Below are 16,677 nucleotides of genomic sequence, written 5' to 3' on the forward strand. Positions count from 1 at the left end.
ATGCAGTCCTGAAGAAGAAGAGTTTTAAGATGATTCTGTTTTTCAGTTTGGGTGGCCTGCTTGGTTATACCTTTAATCCAGACAAGACATTAGGAGAAACAGGTCTTGAAGAGAATAGTGAGTTCAGTTTTGATAATTGAGTTTGAAGGGCCAACAAGACCCCACAAATGGGTGAGGTTAGTGAATAACTAGAAATATAACTCTGGGGCTTGGGTGAGGTGTCTGGGGCTGGAGACAGAGGATTGGGCATCATCAGAGTCTAATTTATTTTAAGATGAGATAAGATATTTCAGTATACCCATGCAGAGTAACAAAGAAAGGACTGTAGTCTGAATTCTAAAAAAAACAGTGGTTAAGGAATAAGTCCTGCTTGGTGACAGGAAGGAGATGGTGTTTAGAGAGATGAGAGAATTCATAATCTTGAACGCCAAAGATGAGAAGAGTTTCAAGGAACGTGAGTGGTAATTAGTGTCTATTGCTACAAATATGTCTTTGCTGAAAAAAAAAGAAGGACAAAGAGGAGGAAGAGGAGAAAGAGGAGGTGGTGGAGAAGGAGGAGGAGGAGGAGGAGGAGGAGGAGGAGAAGAAGAAGGAGAAGAAGAAGAAGCAGCTATGGAATTTGATGACTAAAAAATCATTGGTCAAAACTGGAAACAACCCAAATGGCCATCAGCAAGACCATAGGTATACCAATCACATATCTTCATACCATGGAATACGACTCAGTAATTAAAACCGATGATCACAGCGATACTCAACAGCATGGATCAATCTCAAAAATATTGTGTTGAGTGAAAAAAAAAAAGTCAGACACACAAAAAGTACATATTATATGATCCCATTTATATGATAACTAAGAAATGACAAAACCAAGCTATGGATAATAGAAATCAGAAAGAGGCTGCCCCTAGGGGTGTTGAGAGAAGATGTGGTAGGGGAAGAATTGGTGGTAAAGGAGTACAAGAGAGCTTTCTGATATGGAGAAATGTTCTTTACCTTGTTTACAATTCCCAAAACTCATTGAGCTGAAAACTTAAGGTCTATGCATAACCAAAAAAAAAAAAAAAAAAAAAAAAAAAAAAAAGAACTAATTGGTCAAAGATAGGAGGTTAGACATCTGAATTTGCTTGCTTCTCAAGCCCCACTAATTTACAGAGAGACATTCCTTTACTAAAACTAATGTCCATATAGAGAGTTCACAACTACGAAATTTTCAAAGCCGAAAAACAGAAATATGAAGTAGAGGACTTAGCGAGCCTGAGAAAGAAAACTCAAGTGGCCAGTGGAGGAAGTCATAATATAAATCAGTTTGCACTGCGGAATCCTAAAAAACTCAAAATGGGAAATGATGTTAAAGGTGGGCTAAAAAGAAGAAGGTTGTTTGAAATTCTATTTTAAAGTAGCTAAAACCTTTGATTTACTCCCCCAGTCTATATTTAGGTGACCACTTCCCACCATCAGCCCAAGACTAGATATTTGCTCCCTGGAGAGGCTAAAATGCATGTTCCCCAGACTAGGGGACACCAGACCTTGTTGAAGGTGGGAGACTCTATAAAATGGGGACTTCCGAGACAACCTACCTACATTCTAAATATTGAGATTACCAGGCCTCTTCTATAACTCAGCTCCAAAATATTGGAAAACATGCTTAAGAAGAATCTGAGAAATCTGATCAGGCCGTGATTTAAAAAAAAGAAAAAAAAGGTGGCAAACTCCAACTAGAACAGGTCAGAAGGCTCTAAGAGAGATGTCTCCAAGGAAGTTAAATTAATAGACTATTTGATATGTTTTAACATGCTTAGAGATTTAGATAATTGGGGAAGTGTTTGAGTTTGAATTTAGGGCTAAGTACATAGAAAACTATGGAAACAAATAAACAAGATGTTTATTAACTCCCGGGATAATGAAAAGTTGAGAATGAAAGAAAAAGTAATGACAGTATGATATACATGTGAATAGCATTTACATGAACATAATAAACACTGGATATCATTTTATCAAAAAGTTATGAAATTGTAATCTAACCATAGTAATGAGAGGTAAAGGATATAAATGTGGGGGGGGGAGGGTGAGGGATGGGGCAAGGTAGTAAAAAAAATAAATTCTCATCTTTCGTAGAACAAAGTGAATAGATAATGACTGAAAAATCATTAATAAAAAATAGATAGTAAACTGAAAAGTCAAGAAGTAGCATAAACATGTTCCTTTCTTTTGGTAAACACCAAAAGAAAACAGTGGAAAGAGTTGCTTCCAAAGAGTGGTACATGGAAAAGGACATGAGCACTAATGTTTGACTTTTTAAACCATATACATTCAATAACTATGATTTTTTAAAAGCAACCAAGTAAAATAAAATAATACAGGTATTTGCAAAGAGATCATGAAATTAGATTACAGTGGTTGAATTGAGTGAAAATTGGGACTGTTGTCAGCAAACTGAGTAATATAAGAAAGGGGATGTCAGGGCAGTTGGTATAGTGGCCTGATGGAAAGATAAGATTGAAGGAAAATAGGTAGTGTGCTTAATCATGGTTAGTTAGGTAGCTAACCTATTGGTTAGTCAATGTGGTCAAGACAGAGATGAGCTTAAACAGAAGGAAAGCAGGGAGGCGAGTTTGCTGAGGTGAGAGGGAATCAATTAGGTATCAAGGTCTCAGATGAAGTGGTGGACACTGAAATAAAAAACTAGGTTAAAAGATTAGCTTTGAAAAAGAATAGGAACATCTTTTTAATAATAAATGAAAGGATTATTAAACAAATGTATGTCTAACATACTTATATTAAGCTGTATTTTATCATTGGCAGTCGTAGCTAAGTCATCTGTTGAGGAACGGGCATCCTTTTCATGATCTGAGATTGGGAGCCAACCAGTGAAAAAATACGAAAGGAATGCTGGGTAGCAATTTTGCAAACCCAGCTGAGGATGGAAATCAAAATATATGTATTAGTCAGCATGGGCTGCCATCACAAAACAGAACAGACTGGGTGTCTTAAACAATAGACATTTATTTTCTCACAGTTTTCAAGGGTGGAAAGTCCAAGATCAAGGTGCCAGCAGGGCTTGGTTCTTGGTAAGGACTCTCTTCCTGGCTTGCAGATAGCCCCCTTCTCACTGTGTCCTCACATGGTTGATTGATTGAGAGAGAGAGAGAGAGAGAGAAAGAGATAGAGCGCTCTGGTGTCTCTTCTAAGGATGCCAATTCTATTGGATTAGGGTTCCACCCTATGACCTTATTTAACCTTAATTACTTCTTACTGCAAATATAGTCACATTAGGAGTTAAGGCTTCAACAGATGTGTTTTGGGGGATTAGTATTCAGTCCATCACATGTATAATTCAGCATTGTAATGTGAGTTATTCCACCTATCCCCAACAGCCCAAGAGCAAGAGAGAAGACAGATGGTTAAGTTGATTCAAATTTGGGAACTAGCACGATAGAAGATCAAGGTGGCAAAGTAATTGAGGGACTGGTGAAAATATGGCTAAAACAACTGACTGTGGGTTCCAAGAACAGTGAGTGGAAAGAGAAGCCTGGAAAGGGCCAAGTTTAGATTAGGGAAGGGGGGGAGATCAGTAGGCTTCATGGCAGAGTCCTCTCAGGTCTGGAGATGGAAAACAGACAGGAACTCTTCTATAGTGAAGCTTCTTTGAGTGCAGTACTTTCTTGGGACATAACTGGTTGTTTTGGCACTTTCAACTTCACTGGCAATGAATGAGAATTAGCTAACTGGAAAGAAAACTTAGGTTAATTAGTGGTAGCAATCATCACATTTTTCTTTCTTTTTAGACGACTAAATACGTTGAACAAGTGTGCCTCAATGAGACTTGATGTGAACTTCCAAAGGAAAAAGGTAGGTGTCTGCACGTAAGACCATGGCTATGCCAACAGAAGAAGCTTGCATTCGTAGACTCAAAACAACATGAACCTAAGTAAAATTCTGAAAAGCCCGACCAACCATCTGTTTGTCCTCCAAATATCCCATCTTATCATAACCATCGTAATGTTAAATAAGTTCATTGTAAACCCAGGCTGAGATCTGTTTCTTTCACCGTCTCAATTCGCTTTACTTTTTTATCAGAGGGTTTGCATAAAAATGTAAAACGTTGTCATTCTTTAAGATAATCTTTCAGAAGTTTGTGGATGTGTAAATATCCACTCTATACTCTATTAGAGTCAAATATTCCACAGTGATTAGGAGATTACGAGAATGCAGAAAAGAGTGTATGGGTCCATTCTTGCCAACAGCATTTTATTTCAGGTACATTTCCAGATGCATTCCTTCTCAGACAAGTTCACTTCATAAGGCTGAGGGGTTCGGGGCAGAGTATAACAACAAGATACCAAGCCTGCCTCATCTTGCACGCTTCTCCCCCTTTCTTATTGTTCTAGTCACAAGGAGTTTTGTTCAGTTTTAAGAGTCACTGTGCTCCTTCCACCTTCTAGGACTTCTGCATGAATAAGGTTGGAGATGTCAGTTAAAAAAAAAAAAGCTGTATTTTATTGGGCACTTACTGTTTTCCAGGAGCTATGTTATGTCCTTATCGTACATGATCTCATTTAATCCACTGAGGTGGGGACTCTGTTTCCTAGATGAAGAAAGTAAAACTTGAGGGAGTGAAATCATTTATCCATGATCATTTTTTTTAATGAGTAGCAGAGCAGGGCTTCAACGTCAGGCATCTCTAAGTCCACGACGGAGGCGGCTCACCATCATGCTGAAAGACCTCTCTTTCTCACTGAACTGATCCTTTTAGGAAATTCAGAGTTAAGGTCATTAACTACTTTTTTTCATTTCACTTCTCCAATGTGTAACAAGTCAAGCCTCAGTGTACTTCGAAGAAACAGAGAAAACATCTTTGAGTCAAAAGAAAGTGTTCTTTATCCTGGTCTTCACAGAGAAATCATTAAACCCAGTAGATTTGAAGTTACTCTTGAGTAACCTAATCTTTAAAAATAACTTGAACCTGAATTTCTGCTCTAAAATAGCACCCCCCAAAAAGCAAATGAATTTTGGTTGACCTCACTTTAAAAACAATTTGGGGTTTGAGCTAGAAACCAAAGATTTAAGCTAAGGAGTTAAAATGGTGAAAAACAATATCCAGAGAAATATTAAAACACGAGCAATTTGTCCAGGCCAAAGACAAATTAAAAATGTGGGAATAAACATCCCAACAGCTGTCTGACTGAATAGAGCCCTTGAGAAGCATACATACTATTTGAAGCATGAGGGTCAGATCTTGTTTTGATTGTAACACATGGTTCTTATTAAACTGAACACAGCCACGCCTGTGTGTCAAAAGTATGGCTGGTCTGTACAGTGGCCTATACAGACCTTTAGCGTCAGTGTACTGCAAAAGAAAATGCCCAAAACTAATGACATGATTTGTTTTCAACCAAGTGGAGTGATTATATTCTTGCCCTATCACCACCTTTTTGAAACCCATATGTAAGATAGGCTTGAATAACATTTGTTAGACTATTTATGTGTTGCCTTCACAAAAGTTCTTCTGTAAATTGGTCACTTCAGCATTCTGACGTTCTTAATTTATTCCTTATGCCGGATAGAGCCACACACCCTTACAGCCCCAGCCGAGCTATAGACCTCGCCAGTGCATGCACTTGCATAAAATGTTGCTGTTCACATTGTAAATGCAGGAGTCGCAGCCTGAATTTTCAAATAAATAATTCCAACGTGTGGTCTCCACCCACTTGTGACTTTCAGTAATGACCAGCATCATCTGGGGCTGTGGTCTCAGCAGCTATGCAGGAGACCCTGTGTGGTGCTGTGTGTTCCCGTCATTGGCCCCTGACACAAGTCATAGTCGTAGGCCACTCCTTCATTTTACTGCAAAAAAAAACCACACACACAAATTATATATATATATATATATATATATATATATATATATATATATATATGGTTGGTGCAAAAGTAATTACGATTTTTGCAATTATTTTTAACCTTTTAAACTGCAATTACTTTTGCACCAACCTAATATATATGTATACATGTATATACAAAAATAAATAAATGCAGGCTAGGAATAGGCCAAATGATCAAAAATAGAAAGTGAAACTTGAGAACCAATCCCCACGTGGAGCTTCCACGCACTTTGAAATTAGTTTATTTGGAAGAAAACTAAGACAGCAGCATTTCCTCTAGCTATGTCCCTATTTTAAACAATCCCCAAAATAAACATATGATCTTCATCTCTAATCTGCAGATGCCCAGGCGTGTTTAATTCTGCAGAACGGCACCCCCAAATGGCCTGTCTGGGGCCGCAGTCATTATTCGCCCCTTGGGGCTACTGGGCCCATGAAAGGTCTGTGTGTGCTTGCTCCGTGGTTTGTGTGGGGAGCAAATACTCACACAGTGCTTATTGTATGCGAGGAACTATTCCTCATCATAAACCCCATGTTGCAGATGCAGAAACTAAAGGGCAGAGAAGACAGTAACTCGCCCAAAGCCACTTAGAGTTAGCAGAGGCTGGATTTGAAACCCTCCTTGCCTCTCAAAGATATTGAGAAACATATGGGTACCTGAGTGAGCTTCTGGCCCTGGAAAAGTCCTCAGCAGTACATACAGTTGTGTATTTTTATTGTTGTTTTTAGAAGAGGGATGTTTCTTGCCATCTGTGCTAAAGTCCACCATTTATTTAATGTTTTCATGGAAATTTATCTCTGGATCTCTCAAGTCATGGATCTCATTGCTTTGCTTTGCATTTGCTTCTCATTTGAATCTGAAGAGTTTGGTGGGTTGACCCAAGAAAGGAAAAGAAAAGTCTACAAACAGATGAGGATGGTGAAGCCTCACTCATATTAGGTAGGCGTGCACTGTTCTTGTACATCAAATGCCACCAGGAAACATGAAATCACACCTGCCCTCCCACAAAACAGTACCACAAGATTTTCTCTTGGAAGAAGAAAACAGTGGTCTTTTAAAGATTCAAGATGATCTTCCCTGTCTCTGGGAGCCTTAGGTGAAGAAGAGTATTCTCAATCTTGACCATGAACCTCATGGAAAGACCTAAAAACCTAGCCAAGAAGCATTTCCTGAGAGCCTGAGGAAACTAGCTGTCCCCCTGCCTCTGGCTTCAGGCTTTTCCCCCTGCAACATTGCAGATGACCCGTTTGTGCTTTTGAACAGGCCGACTCAGCCACCCAGCTCCAGTTAACTTTAGTGGAAGGTAACTTCTAAATTTCTGTGTAACTATGGATTAGCTGCCTCTTGCAGCTGTGGACTTACGTATGTGGGCTCCTGTTTCCCATGTAGAGATATGGCCAAATTCTGTGTAAACAAAGACAACAAGCTTCCTTTTCCAGTGTTTGGTTGATGTTTGTCTCTGAGGAATATATAATTTCAGCTAAGAATGTTCTCATTTTTTAGAAAAAAAATGAATATTTTCTTCATCTAAATGAAAAACAAGGCACAAAAGACAATAAAGTGTTTCTCCTCTATTATCACCCACAAAATCTCCCCTTGCTTTATGACAACACTGAAATCCCCTAATTATGGTTAGTGTTTATGTGATGTGACTTTTATTCAAAGTTAGGGTCAGAGACTGAAGACTCCAGTGGACTGTCTGTAAAATGAGGAAAGAGGAGGACACATATGCACACAGGACGCCTACCTAAGATTTCCCACAAGAGAAAGAGCGGTTTCTAAAGAAGATTCTGGTTAAAATTATAATTATCATAAAGCTCTCTGACATCGTAACAAAGGTAGACAGCAACACAGAGTCCATGACTAATTGCCACCTTGCAACATCTCCTGGCCTGGGTGCCATCAGCATTTCCATGGAGCTACAGTTGTCCAGGGGCCTGGTCTCCAGCCCCACCCCTCACTGTTTTTCAGATCCCTGCATCTCCCACCAAATGAAACACTTCCTGGCAGCTCCCAACAGCAGAGTCAAATGAGAAAAGTTACATGTTATTCCACCATTCACGTGACTGGAGACTGTTAAAGTCTTGAATTGAAGGTAACTGCATGTGACTGTCCTAGAACCATAGGATGTTTGACTTGGAAAGGACCTTCCATCCTCTCTTCCTACCCCACATCCATGACAGGATTTACTTCTTAGCGCATCCCTCACGGTTCACTTAGCCTTTGCTCATGAGCATCTAGACATGATGAGTTCACTACATTGCAAGGCAATTTGTTTTATTCTAATTACTCAAAGTCTAATAAGCTAAAAGCTGAATCAGTGTACACATGCCCATCTGATTCCAGCTCTTTTCTCTGCAGAAGCACAGATTATGTATGGATTTCCCCTTTTGTACAGCAACCCGTCAGCTCTGTCCTCTAGATTTGGAAGAGGGAGGGTCAGCTAACCATCACTCCTGTTTTTGTAAAGGAGGTTGTATTGAAATGAAGTCACACCCATTCTTTTGGCTACAACAGCAGAGCTGAGTAGTTGTGACAGAGACTGCATGGCCTGTAAACTTAAAATATTTACTATCTGACCCTTTCCAGAAAGTTCTGTTACCTCTGCTCAGACTAGAACAAAGTTTCTCAAACTTTCTGTGGTGAATTTGAGAAACTCAAACTGACTGTTGGTTTTGTTTTGTTTTTAATTTCCGGTGTGCCACTGCCCAAGATACTTTTGTAAAATTCAGTACAGATGCATGATTACAACTATGAAATGAAAAGTTATAGAAAATAGAAACTTAAATATTTTATTATTAGACTCAACAAACACAAAAATTGCATTCCAATAAATATAATCAAAACAAATACAACGGGAAATCGAAAAGTATTACAAAATTCACGTTTTTATTGAAAGTATACACTTAGGCAATTAATAGGGAGAATCATGATTGCACTCATAACTTTTTTGTCGTTCAGCTGTAGTAACTGAACAAAAAGTTTACTTTGAAATAGCGACTCCCCATATTAAGTGCCTATAGTCAGACTTGGATCAAACACTATGACTCTGAGTATTCATGACAGTGCGTTTCTTGATTTTTATCTAGTTTAGGTTGGACTGACAACACTACTCACAGGAAGAAATGTATATATCTGAAATGTTTCTTTGCGTTAGTGCTAATCATCATAAAGAAAAGTCTCACAGAGTAGATTGATTGAAATCAAAGAAGAGATTTGAAAGTCATTTTTAAAAGCTTAGGGTATTCCTTTTTACCTTTTTTCAACAATGAAATAAGTAGTGCCATATTTTCAAAATTCATCTTTAATCCTTCATCACTAGCCAATTCCTATAATTATCTTTCTGTGAAACAATGGCTCCTGTATATTATACACTTTGAGTTATGGTAGCTAAACCAATCTTGAAATGTATGCATTGTGATGTGGAACAACACCCAAATTGGACTCTACCCTGTCCAGTAAAACACGTCTGCTGATCATGATCTTGGGTATACCAGCAGTTACTATTCATAGCTTCGAGAGTTGTAGCAGATTTAAGTTTAACGTGCGTTGACCATGTAATATGGCCACCAAAGTAGGTCACCGACATCAGGATGCATGACCGGGCGCATAGATCTCAAGACTAAGAAAGCTGGAACCACGTTGTTCTGTGCCCTGGTCACGTACAGGAACAATGGGCTTTGTTCCAAGTGCCACAGTTTAAGGGGCACATGGGAAAGGGTGTATTTTTAGAGAAGAGCATGGCTGAGGTTCTAAGAACCACAACGTCCCGTGAAGGATGATTGAAAAAACTAATAGTTCGGTTTAGAAACCAGAAACTTCAGAGCAGTGCTACTTGAAGTGTGGTCAAGGGGCAGCCAGTCCCCAAACTTACCTGTCTCCAATGAGGTAAATACAGACAAGTAAGCATTAAGCACTATTTGGAAAGGCTGTGCTACCCAAGTTCATGCTCAGCAGATGTGTTTTACTGGACAGGGTAGAGTCCAATTCGGGTGTTGTTCCACATTACAATGCTATCATGTAACTGCGGGTATACCAAGTCTGCTCCATTCTGCACATCCTCTGGTTGATTTGTAAAGTTAGGGACTTTATGTTTTACTTCATGAAATTTTATTAGGAAGTCATCCTTCAATCCCATTAAGATCTTTATCCATCTCCATACTGCCTGTCTCTAACAACGATAATTAGTTTTGTCTTGCATTTTAAGGTTTGTGTGACATTTTCACATAAAATCTCATTTTGTTCTGTTGACAAACCATGCTACATGTGTATGATCAGTTCCATTTCACAGCTGAGAACACTGAGTCTCAAAAAGGGTGCCTTACTCAAGATGACTAGTGAACGATCTTGTGTCATCTTTACATTTTAAAAACATGAATTATCCCAGCTCATTGACGTTATTCTTAAAAATGCATAATTTTGAGGCATCTTCCAGAGATCTCTCCTTAGCTGCTTTCAGTCTTTGATCAGACTTTTTGGTGGCATTAGAGACGCAGTCAGTTACTAACAAAACTCTCTGTAGCATCCAGCACATTAGCCATCTCAGCCACAACCCTGTCAGGAGAGTATCATCAGTTCCCCTGCTGAAACCCAAACACTTTATGCCCATAGGATTTTCATGGTCTACCAAACCACTGAGATAGGAGGACAAGATTAGTTTGGTATTTCATTTTCTCATAAATACATCTGACTCCTAGAGATTTCCATTTTGCATTTCTAAATAATCAAACTGTTTTGTTTTAGCCTCAAAAAACTTCAACTGATGAAATCTGATCACCTCCTAAATCAATAAGTACACTTCCACAATTACTATTGGAGAGTCTGCTACATACCTGATAATTGGCTGGGCCCGGGAGTGTATAAAAAAGTTAAACTCTAGTGCAGTGTGTTTTTCTTACTGTGGATCATGGCCCATGGATGTGTTGTCAAATGAATTTGGTGGGTCACAAACAACATTAAAAAAAAAAAAAAAGGAAACAGACTAAATTAGATTATAAAATATTAGAGTACAGCTGAGTGAAGTAAGTCAGACAGAGAAAGACAAATACCATATGATTTCACTTATATGTGCAATTTAAAAATTTAAAAAAACACACAAAACCAAACAAATAAAACAGAAACAGACTCAAAGATATAGAGAATAAACTGGTGGTTGCCAGACAGGAAACGGATGGGGTGATGGATGAGAAAGGTGAAGGGGAATAAGAGGTACAAACTTGTAGTTATAAAATAAGTGCCATGGGAATGTAATGTACAGCACAGGGAAAATAGTCAATATCATAACAACTTTGTATAGTGACGCATGGTTACTCAAGTTATTATGATCAGATGGTAAAGTATATAAATCATTATGTTGTACACTTCAAACTGATATAATATTGTGTCAACTATACTGTAATAAAAAATAAGAGTTCAAACAAGGATATGTGCAATTGAGTTGTGATGGAAAATGTATTTCTTATTGCATGTCACTATCAATAGTTTGAAGGAGACTGCACTAGAGGAAAACAAAGATAGAGAATCACGTCAATACCCTTTGGGACATACTATGATAATTGTATGCAGGAGGTGCTAAAGGAGAATGGGTGTTTTTTGTTTGTTTTTGCTTTGTTTTTGTTTATTATTGCTTTGGGGGTTTTTTGTTTGTTTGTTTTGGTTCAAACCATCTAAATACTGAAAAATTTCCCTGAACTGTTTGCCTTTTTTTCCAGGAGTTCACCACTTTTCACATGCCTTGGTTGGGTTGTAAACATCTTCCTGTTGCCCAACGCTAGTATAATAAGCTCTTACAGCCTCGCAGACAGGGGCAGGCTTTCCAGTCCCAGTCCAGTGTGCAGCTTGGCATCCTGTCTTAACCAAAATAAAGGCGTCCTTACCCAACTAGTAGTATGTGGTTTACTAGCATCAGCACCCTAGTTTGGGCTAGCTAGAGAGCGCGCGTTGAAGCCAACACTAAATATGGTATTTTCTGTTTTAAAATATCTACAGTTTCTGTAAAAGCATATCCTTCTTTTGCCTTCTCAAGCACTGTTTGCTAAAAGGGCTTTTTCAGAATACTTACTTCATATCAACTACCCCTCACTAGTTTCCTGAAATGTGATATGAAAATCCAAAGCTCAGCCTTCAACCTGTCACGGTGCCTGATATATAATGGCTGTCAGATGTCGGGGTTTGTTGTATTGATCACAGGGAAAGAGGAAGCAGAAAATGGTTCAAAGGAAGTATAATTTTGACTCATCACCCCAGAGTCTTGTCTTCTTTCCGCTTGTACAACTTTTGAAACTCTTTTGCCAAAGCTTTATACAACTTTTTTAAAACGCAAAGCTAATTTCCCACCGTGACCCCCAAAACTATGGAATTCTGTTAGTACCTTGGTTTCGTACTTTCTCCCAGGTTATACTTGAATGTTCAAATTTGTCGTTTAGTCCAATCCATATAAATCTAGATTTTCAAGAAATAAACAAGAATGGGGATATCACATTTACTGACTGAGCATCTGTTTACTTTTCCTTGAAAACAGAATAAATTGCAAAGTTAAGGGGAGGTAAGGTGGATGCTAGATATGTAAAAAGATAGATAAGCAATCTTAGGCAATAAAAAAGTAGTTGAACAAACATTGGAAAATAACAAGTAAACAAATACTCCTCAATGAGGGACTACTAAATGCTTTATTTTATTGAATCCCCTCAGGGAACCCATGAGGCAGAGCCTGTGTTTATTCCCATTTTATAAGTGAGAGAAACTTTGGAGAGAGTAAGCAACTCTGTACAGTATCATAAGCTCTTAACTGGTGTTACTAGCACTCAGACCTGGGTCTCAGAACCAGATACCAAAGTAAAATAAAGTAAATTCAATTCAATTAAGAAAAAATTACTGAGTGGTTACTATGAGCTTGGCATTGAGGAGGATATAAATATGAATAAAACAGAAACACAGGCACTGCTGTCGATGAGCTTAGCTGTAATGATTGAGAGTGGGTGTGTGTGACATGAGCTTCAGTTATCATTTGAGGAAATGCTGCAGGAAAGGTCTGATCCAAATGCTATAGGAGTGCAGGGAAGAAGGTAGTCATTGCAGAGAGCAGTCGGAGAAGACTTCAAAGAGAATGTGATATGTGAGCCGAGCACCCAGAGTACCCAAGAATGGTCAGGGACCAGGGAAGGATGTTCTCGGCAGTGGGCCACATATATCCTTTTAGACTCTTAATCCTGTAACGGAGCTGAGTGTTGGGGGGTGGCTGTGGGCCAGGGCAGAGTGCAGGGAAATTGGAAGGCACGGCTGAAATGAAGCAAGAAAAGTAAGTACATTGCAGTCAGGGTGAACGGGCTTTGAATGCCACACAAGAAACGCCGATGGCTTTTAAGCCGGGAAATTATGTGATCATATTTGGATTACACCGTGGAAAGCTGTTGAGATGGGGAGACACTGGAGACAGGATTCTAGCCAGCTTTTGACTGTAACAGACCCAGACAGAGGTGCCAAGAGCCTACACAAAGGGAATGGGAGTAGATACAAATGAGGGAGCAGATTGGAAAATCATTTGAGTTGGGCCTTGGTAATATGCATAGTGAGGAGGAAGGAGCTGGTGACTGAGTTCATCTTGGAAGGAAATGATTATTTATATGCTCTAGGTCAGGGTCTGTACTGAGCTGTAGGGATTTGCAAAGACAAACAAGGTCATCTCTGGCTTCAGGGGACCCAGACTCTCATCTCTCAGGGGATGCAAATTCGGGCAGAACCCAGACAAGTGTGTGAGGAGATAAGATAAGTGTGTGAGGAGCAGAGTGTAAGACAGAGCAAAGGAGTGAGTGCCACAGTCCTGAGGTGTGTTTCCTGCCAAAGGCATGGAGGTTCAGAATCGGTTAAAAACAAGAAGCCTGGCTTAGCAGAGCTGGCTGATCGTACTCTCCTCAACTTGTGATCTCTAGAAGGGCTCCCAAGTTTCTACTTACAGGAATCAAGTGCATAATTTTGCTGTTAATTTAAAACCCAGTTGGGGAGACTAAGGTAAGGAATGTTAGCTTTGAGATAGACTAACTTTGAGATTCACAAGAGGGAAGCTGAACCTATGGGTCTGGAGCTCAGGGAAGAGGTGTCAGGAAAGAAGCAAGTGCCTTCTTTGGCAAGATTACGTTGCTATGTGAAGAAGAGAATTACCATTACACTTCAGTCAAGGAAAGCTTCTTAGAAGGGAAGGAACTATTCAGAAACTCTATGAAAATTGAAAAGAAGAAAGCTTGGCAGGTTAAGAAGAGATCCTCTAGCAACCAGGGAGGAAGAGTGTGTGCAACAGTGGCTGATGGGGGAAGCACCGAGTAAAGGTGCCCAAGAAACCCAGAGGGCACCTGTGAAAGGGAGGGAAGAAAGGAGAGCAGGTGGGAGCACGTGGCCTGTGCACCCCTAGATTTCCCATTTCGTCTGAGCCGCCTGTCAATACACATTATCCTTGATGTTTTTCAGGGTGACGACTCGGATGAGGAAGATCTCTGTATCAGTAACAAATGGACTTTCCAAAGAACCAGCCGCCGGTGGTCTCGCGTGGATGACCTCAACACACTGTTTCCTGGGGGAGACAGAAATGGGTCATCAGGAGACATTAGGATGAGAAACACGACCAGCAGTGAAAGTGTCCTCACAGACCTGAGTGAGCCCGAGGTTTGCTCCATCCACAGTGAGAGCAGTGGCGGGAGTGACGGCCGCAGCCAGCTGGGCAGCCAGGGCGCTGGCCGGGAGGCATTCGACTGCTCCGGGCAGTACTGCACCGACGGCAGCCCGGTCATGCTGGATGCCAAGGCCGTCAGCAGCAGCCTCCCACAGTCCCCCAAAGACGTGCTCAACCACCCTTTCCACTCAAAGAATGAGAAAACCAGCAGGGCCAGGGCCAAATCATTTTTGAAACGCATGGAAACACTCCGAGCAAAAGGAGCACAAGGGCGGCATAAGGGGTCCGGGCGGACAGGAGGCCTGGTGATCAGCGGGCCTGTGCTACAGCAGGAGCCGGAGTCCTTCAAGGCCATGCAGTGCATCCAAATCCCAAATGGGGATCTCCAGAACTCACCCTCGGCTGCCTGCACCAAAGGGCTTCCATGCTCCAGCAAATGGAGCGGCGAAAGCAGCCCATCGGAAAACAGCAGTAGTGGGCTGAGCACGCCTGGCCTGAAGGAACGAAAATGCCAGGAGGCGAACAAGCGTGGGGGCATGTACTTGGAAGACCTGGATGTGCTGGCTGGGACAGCACTGCGGGATGCAGGTGACCAAAACCACATGCATGAGTTTCATTCCCAGGAGAACTTGGTAGTGCATGTTCCCAAGGATCACAAACCAGGAACCTTCCCGAAGGCACTGTCTATCGAAAGCCTCTCGCCAACAGACAACAGCAACGGGGTGAACTGGAGAACCGGGAGCATCTCCCTGGGCAGACAGCAGGGCCCCGATGCCAGGGAGCCCGCACTCATGGCATCCTGCCACAGAGCAAGTCGCATCAGTATCTATGACAACGTCCCATGCTCCCATCTGTATGCCAGCACAGGAGACCTTCTGGACTTGGAGAAAGATGTTTTCTTCCCTCGCTTAGAAGACGTTGTGCACCATGTCAACGGGGTCCGAGACGTAGTGGACGACTGGTCAAAGAACGTCTTGCCAGAACTGCAAACACATGACCCTTTGGTTGGAAAACCTGGCTTATGCCCCTTCCCGTCTCCTAATCGGATCGCCCTAGATTTCGAAGGCAACTCGGTCTCTGAAGGCCGGACAACACCCAGTGACGTGGATAGAGATGGAACATCGCTTAATGAGTCTGAGGCCACAGGGGTCAGAGAAAGGAGGGACTCGGGTGTGGGGGCCTCTCTTACCCGGCCGAACAGGTTGGTGGCTTGATTTTGTGAAATGATTCTTAATCCACTTCATAACAACCATTGTCTAGTTATTTAACAAACATTTCAAGAGCACTTACTAAATGCCTGACGCTATCATCAGTGGCATATGTGATCAGGAATCATTTGAACAGAATAATTTTCGTACAGTTAATAATATGGTGATTGAATCCATGTTAACTCCTATTCATTTCTCTGAGTGTTTACTTTTTAATTCAGTCTTAGTTTTATTTTTAAAAAAATGTTTTAGCTTATGTGCAAAGCACTGTGCTGGGACCATCCAGAATTACTGACAACGGAGGCCCAGCTCCTGTACACAAGTGCTCCCCTTGACCGCGCAGCAGTATTCATTCAAACGTCTCTACCTCGAATGTTACAGTTCTTTTTTAATTCTATGCAAAAATTCTGAAATCGAAGGTGTGTACTTCATAAGTTTATTTTGTCTGTAAAATGCCAATTACAGAGTACATAAAAGCTGTTTCACAAATACCATGTCAGAAGTACCCTAGACAAATTGTCCTGGATGGGCCTAACAAGTAGAAAGAGTAATAATGTGTGTGCTGCTGGGTTTCTAGTTAAGGAACTGATATTTTTTGGGGATTCAGTATTGTGTCATCACTTCAGGACTATTTCATCTGTGTCTATCACCTTCAGGCTCCATCTCAACACCAAATTATAGAGTGCAGAAACAGGATAACTATGTGAAAATATTCTATGGCTACCAAAACTGAGACATTTCTCTCTCTCTCTCTCTCTCTCTCTCTCTCTCTCTCTCTCTCTCTCCCTCCCTCCCTCCCTCCCTCCCTCCCTCACACACACACACACACACACAGAGTCTTAGCTGCTCTCAACACTTGGTGAACGTATTTAGGAGTAAACAAATAAAATGTATTCAATAACTTATTCAAATCTCCTAATG

General features: G+C 40.8%; 1 protein-coding gene across 7 annotated transcripts in view; it reads left to right on the forward strand.

The window, feature by feature from the left end:
* The window catches only part of STARD13 (StAR related lipid transfer domain containing 13), a 492,881-nt gene that overhangs the window by 452,777 nt on the left and 23,427 nt on the right, over window positions 1-16,677 (forward strand). For all 7 annotated transcript variants that reach the window (XM_074330029.1, XM_019736522.2, XM_019736521.2 and 4 more), the window contains 2 exons: window positions 3,789-3,852; window positions 14,347-15,749. In XM_074330029.1, coding sequence (XP_074186130.1) covers window positions 3,789-3,852; window positions 14,347-15,749 — 1,467 coding nt within the window. The remainder of the gene's footprint in view (window positions 1-3,788; window positions 3,853-14,346; window positions 15,750-16,677) is intronic.

Source organism: Rhinolophus sinicus, linkage group LG04 (assembly GCF_036562045.2).
Source record: "Rhinolophus sinicus isolate RSC01 linkage group LG04, ASM3656204v1, whole genome shotgun sequence".
In the NCBI taxonomy this organism is placed as follows: Eukaryota; Metazoa; Chordata; class Mammalia; order Chiroptera; family Rhinolophidae; genus Rhinolophus; species Rhinolophus sinicus.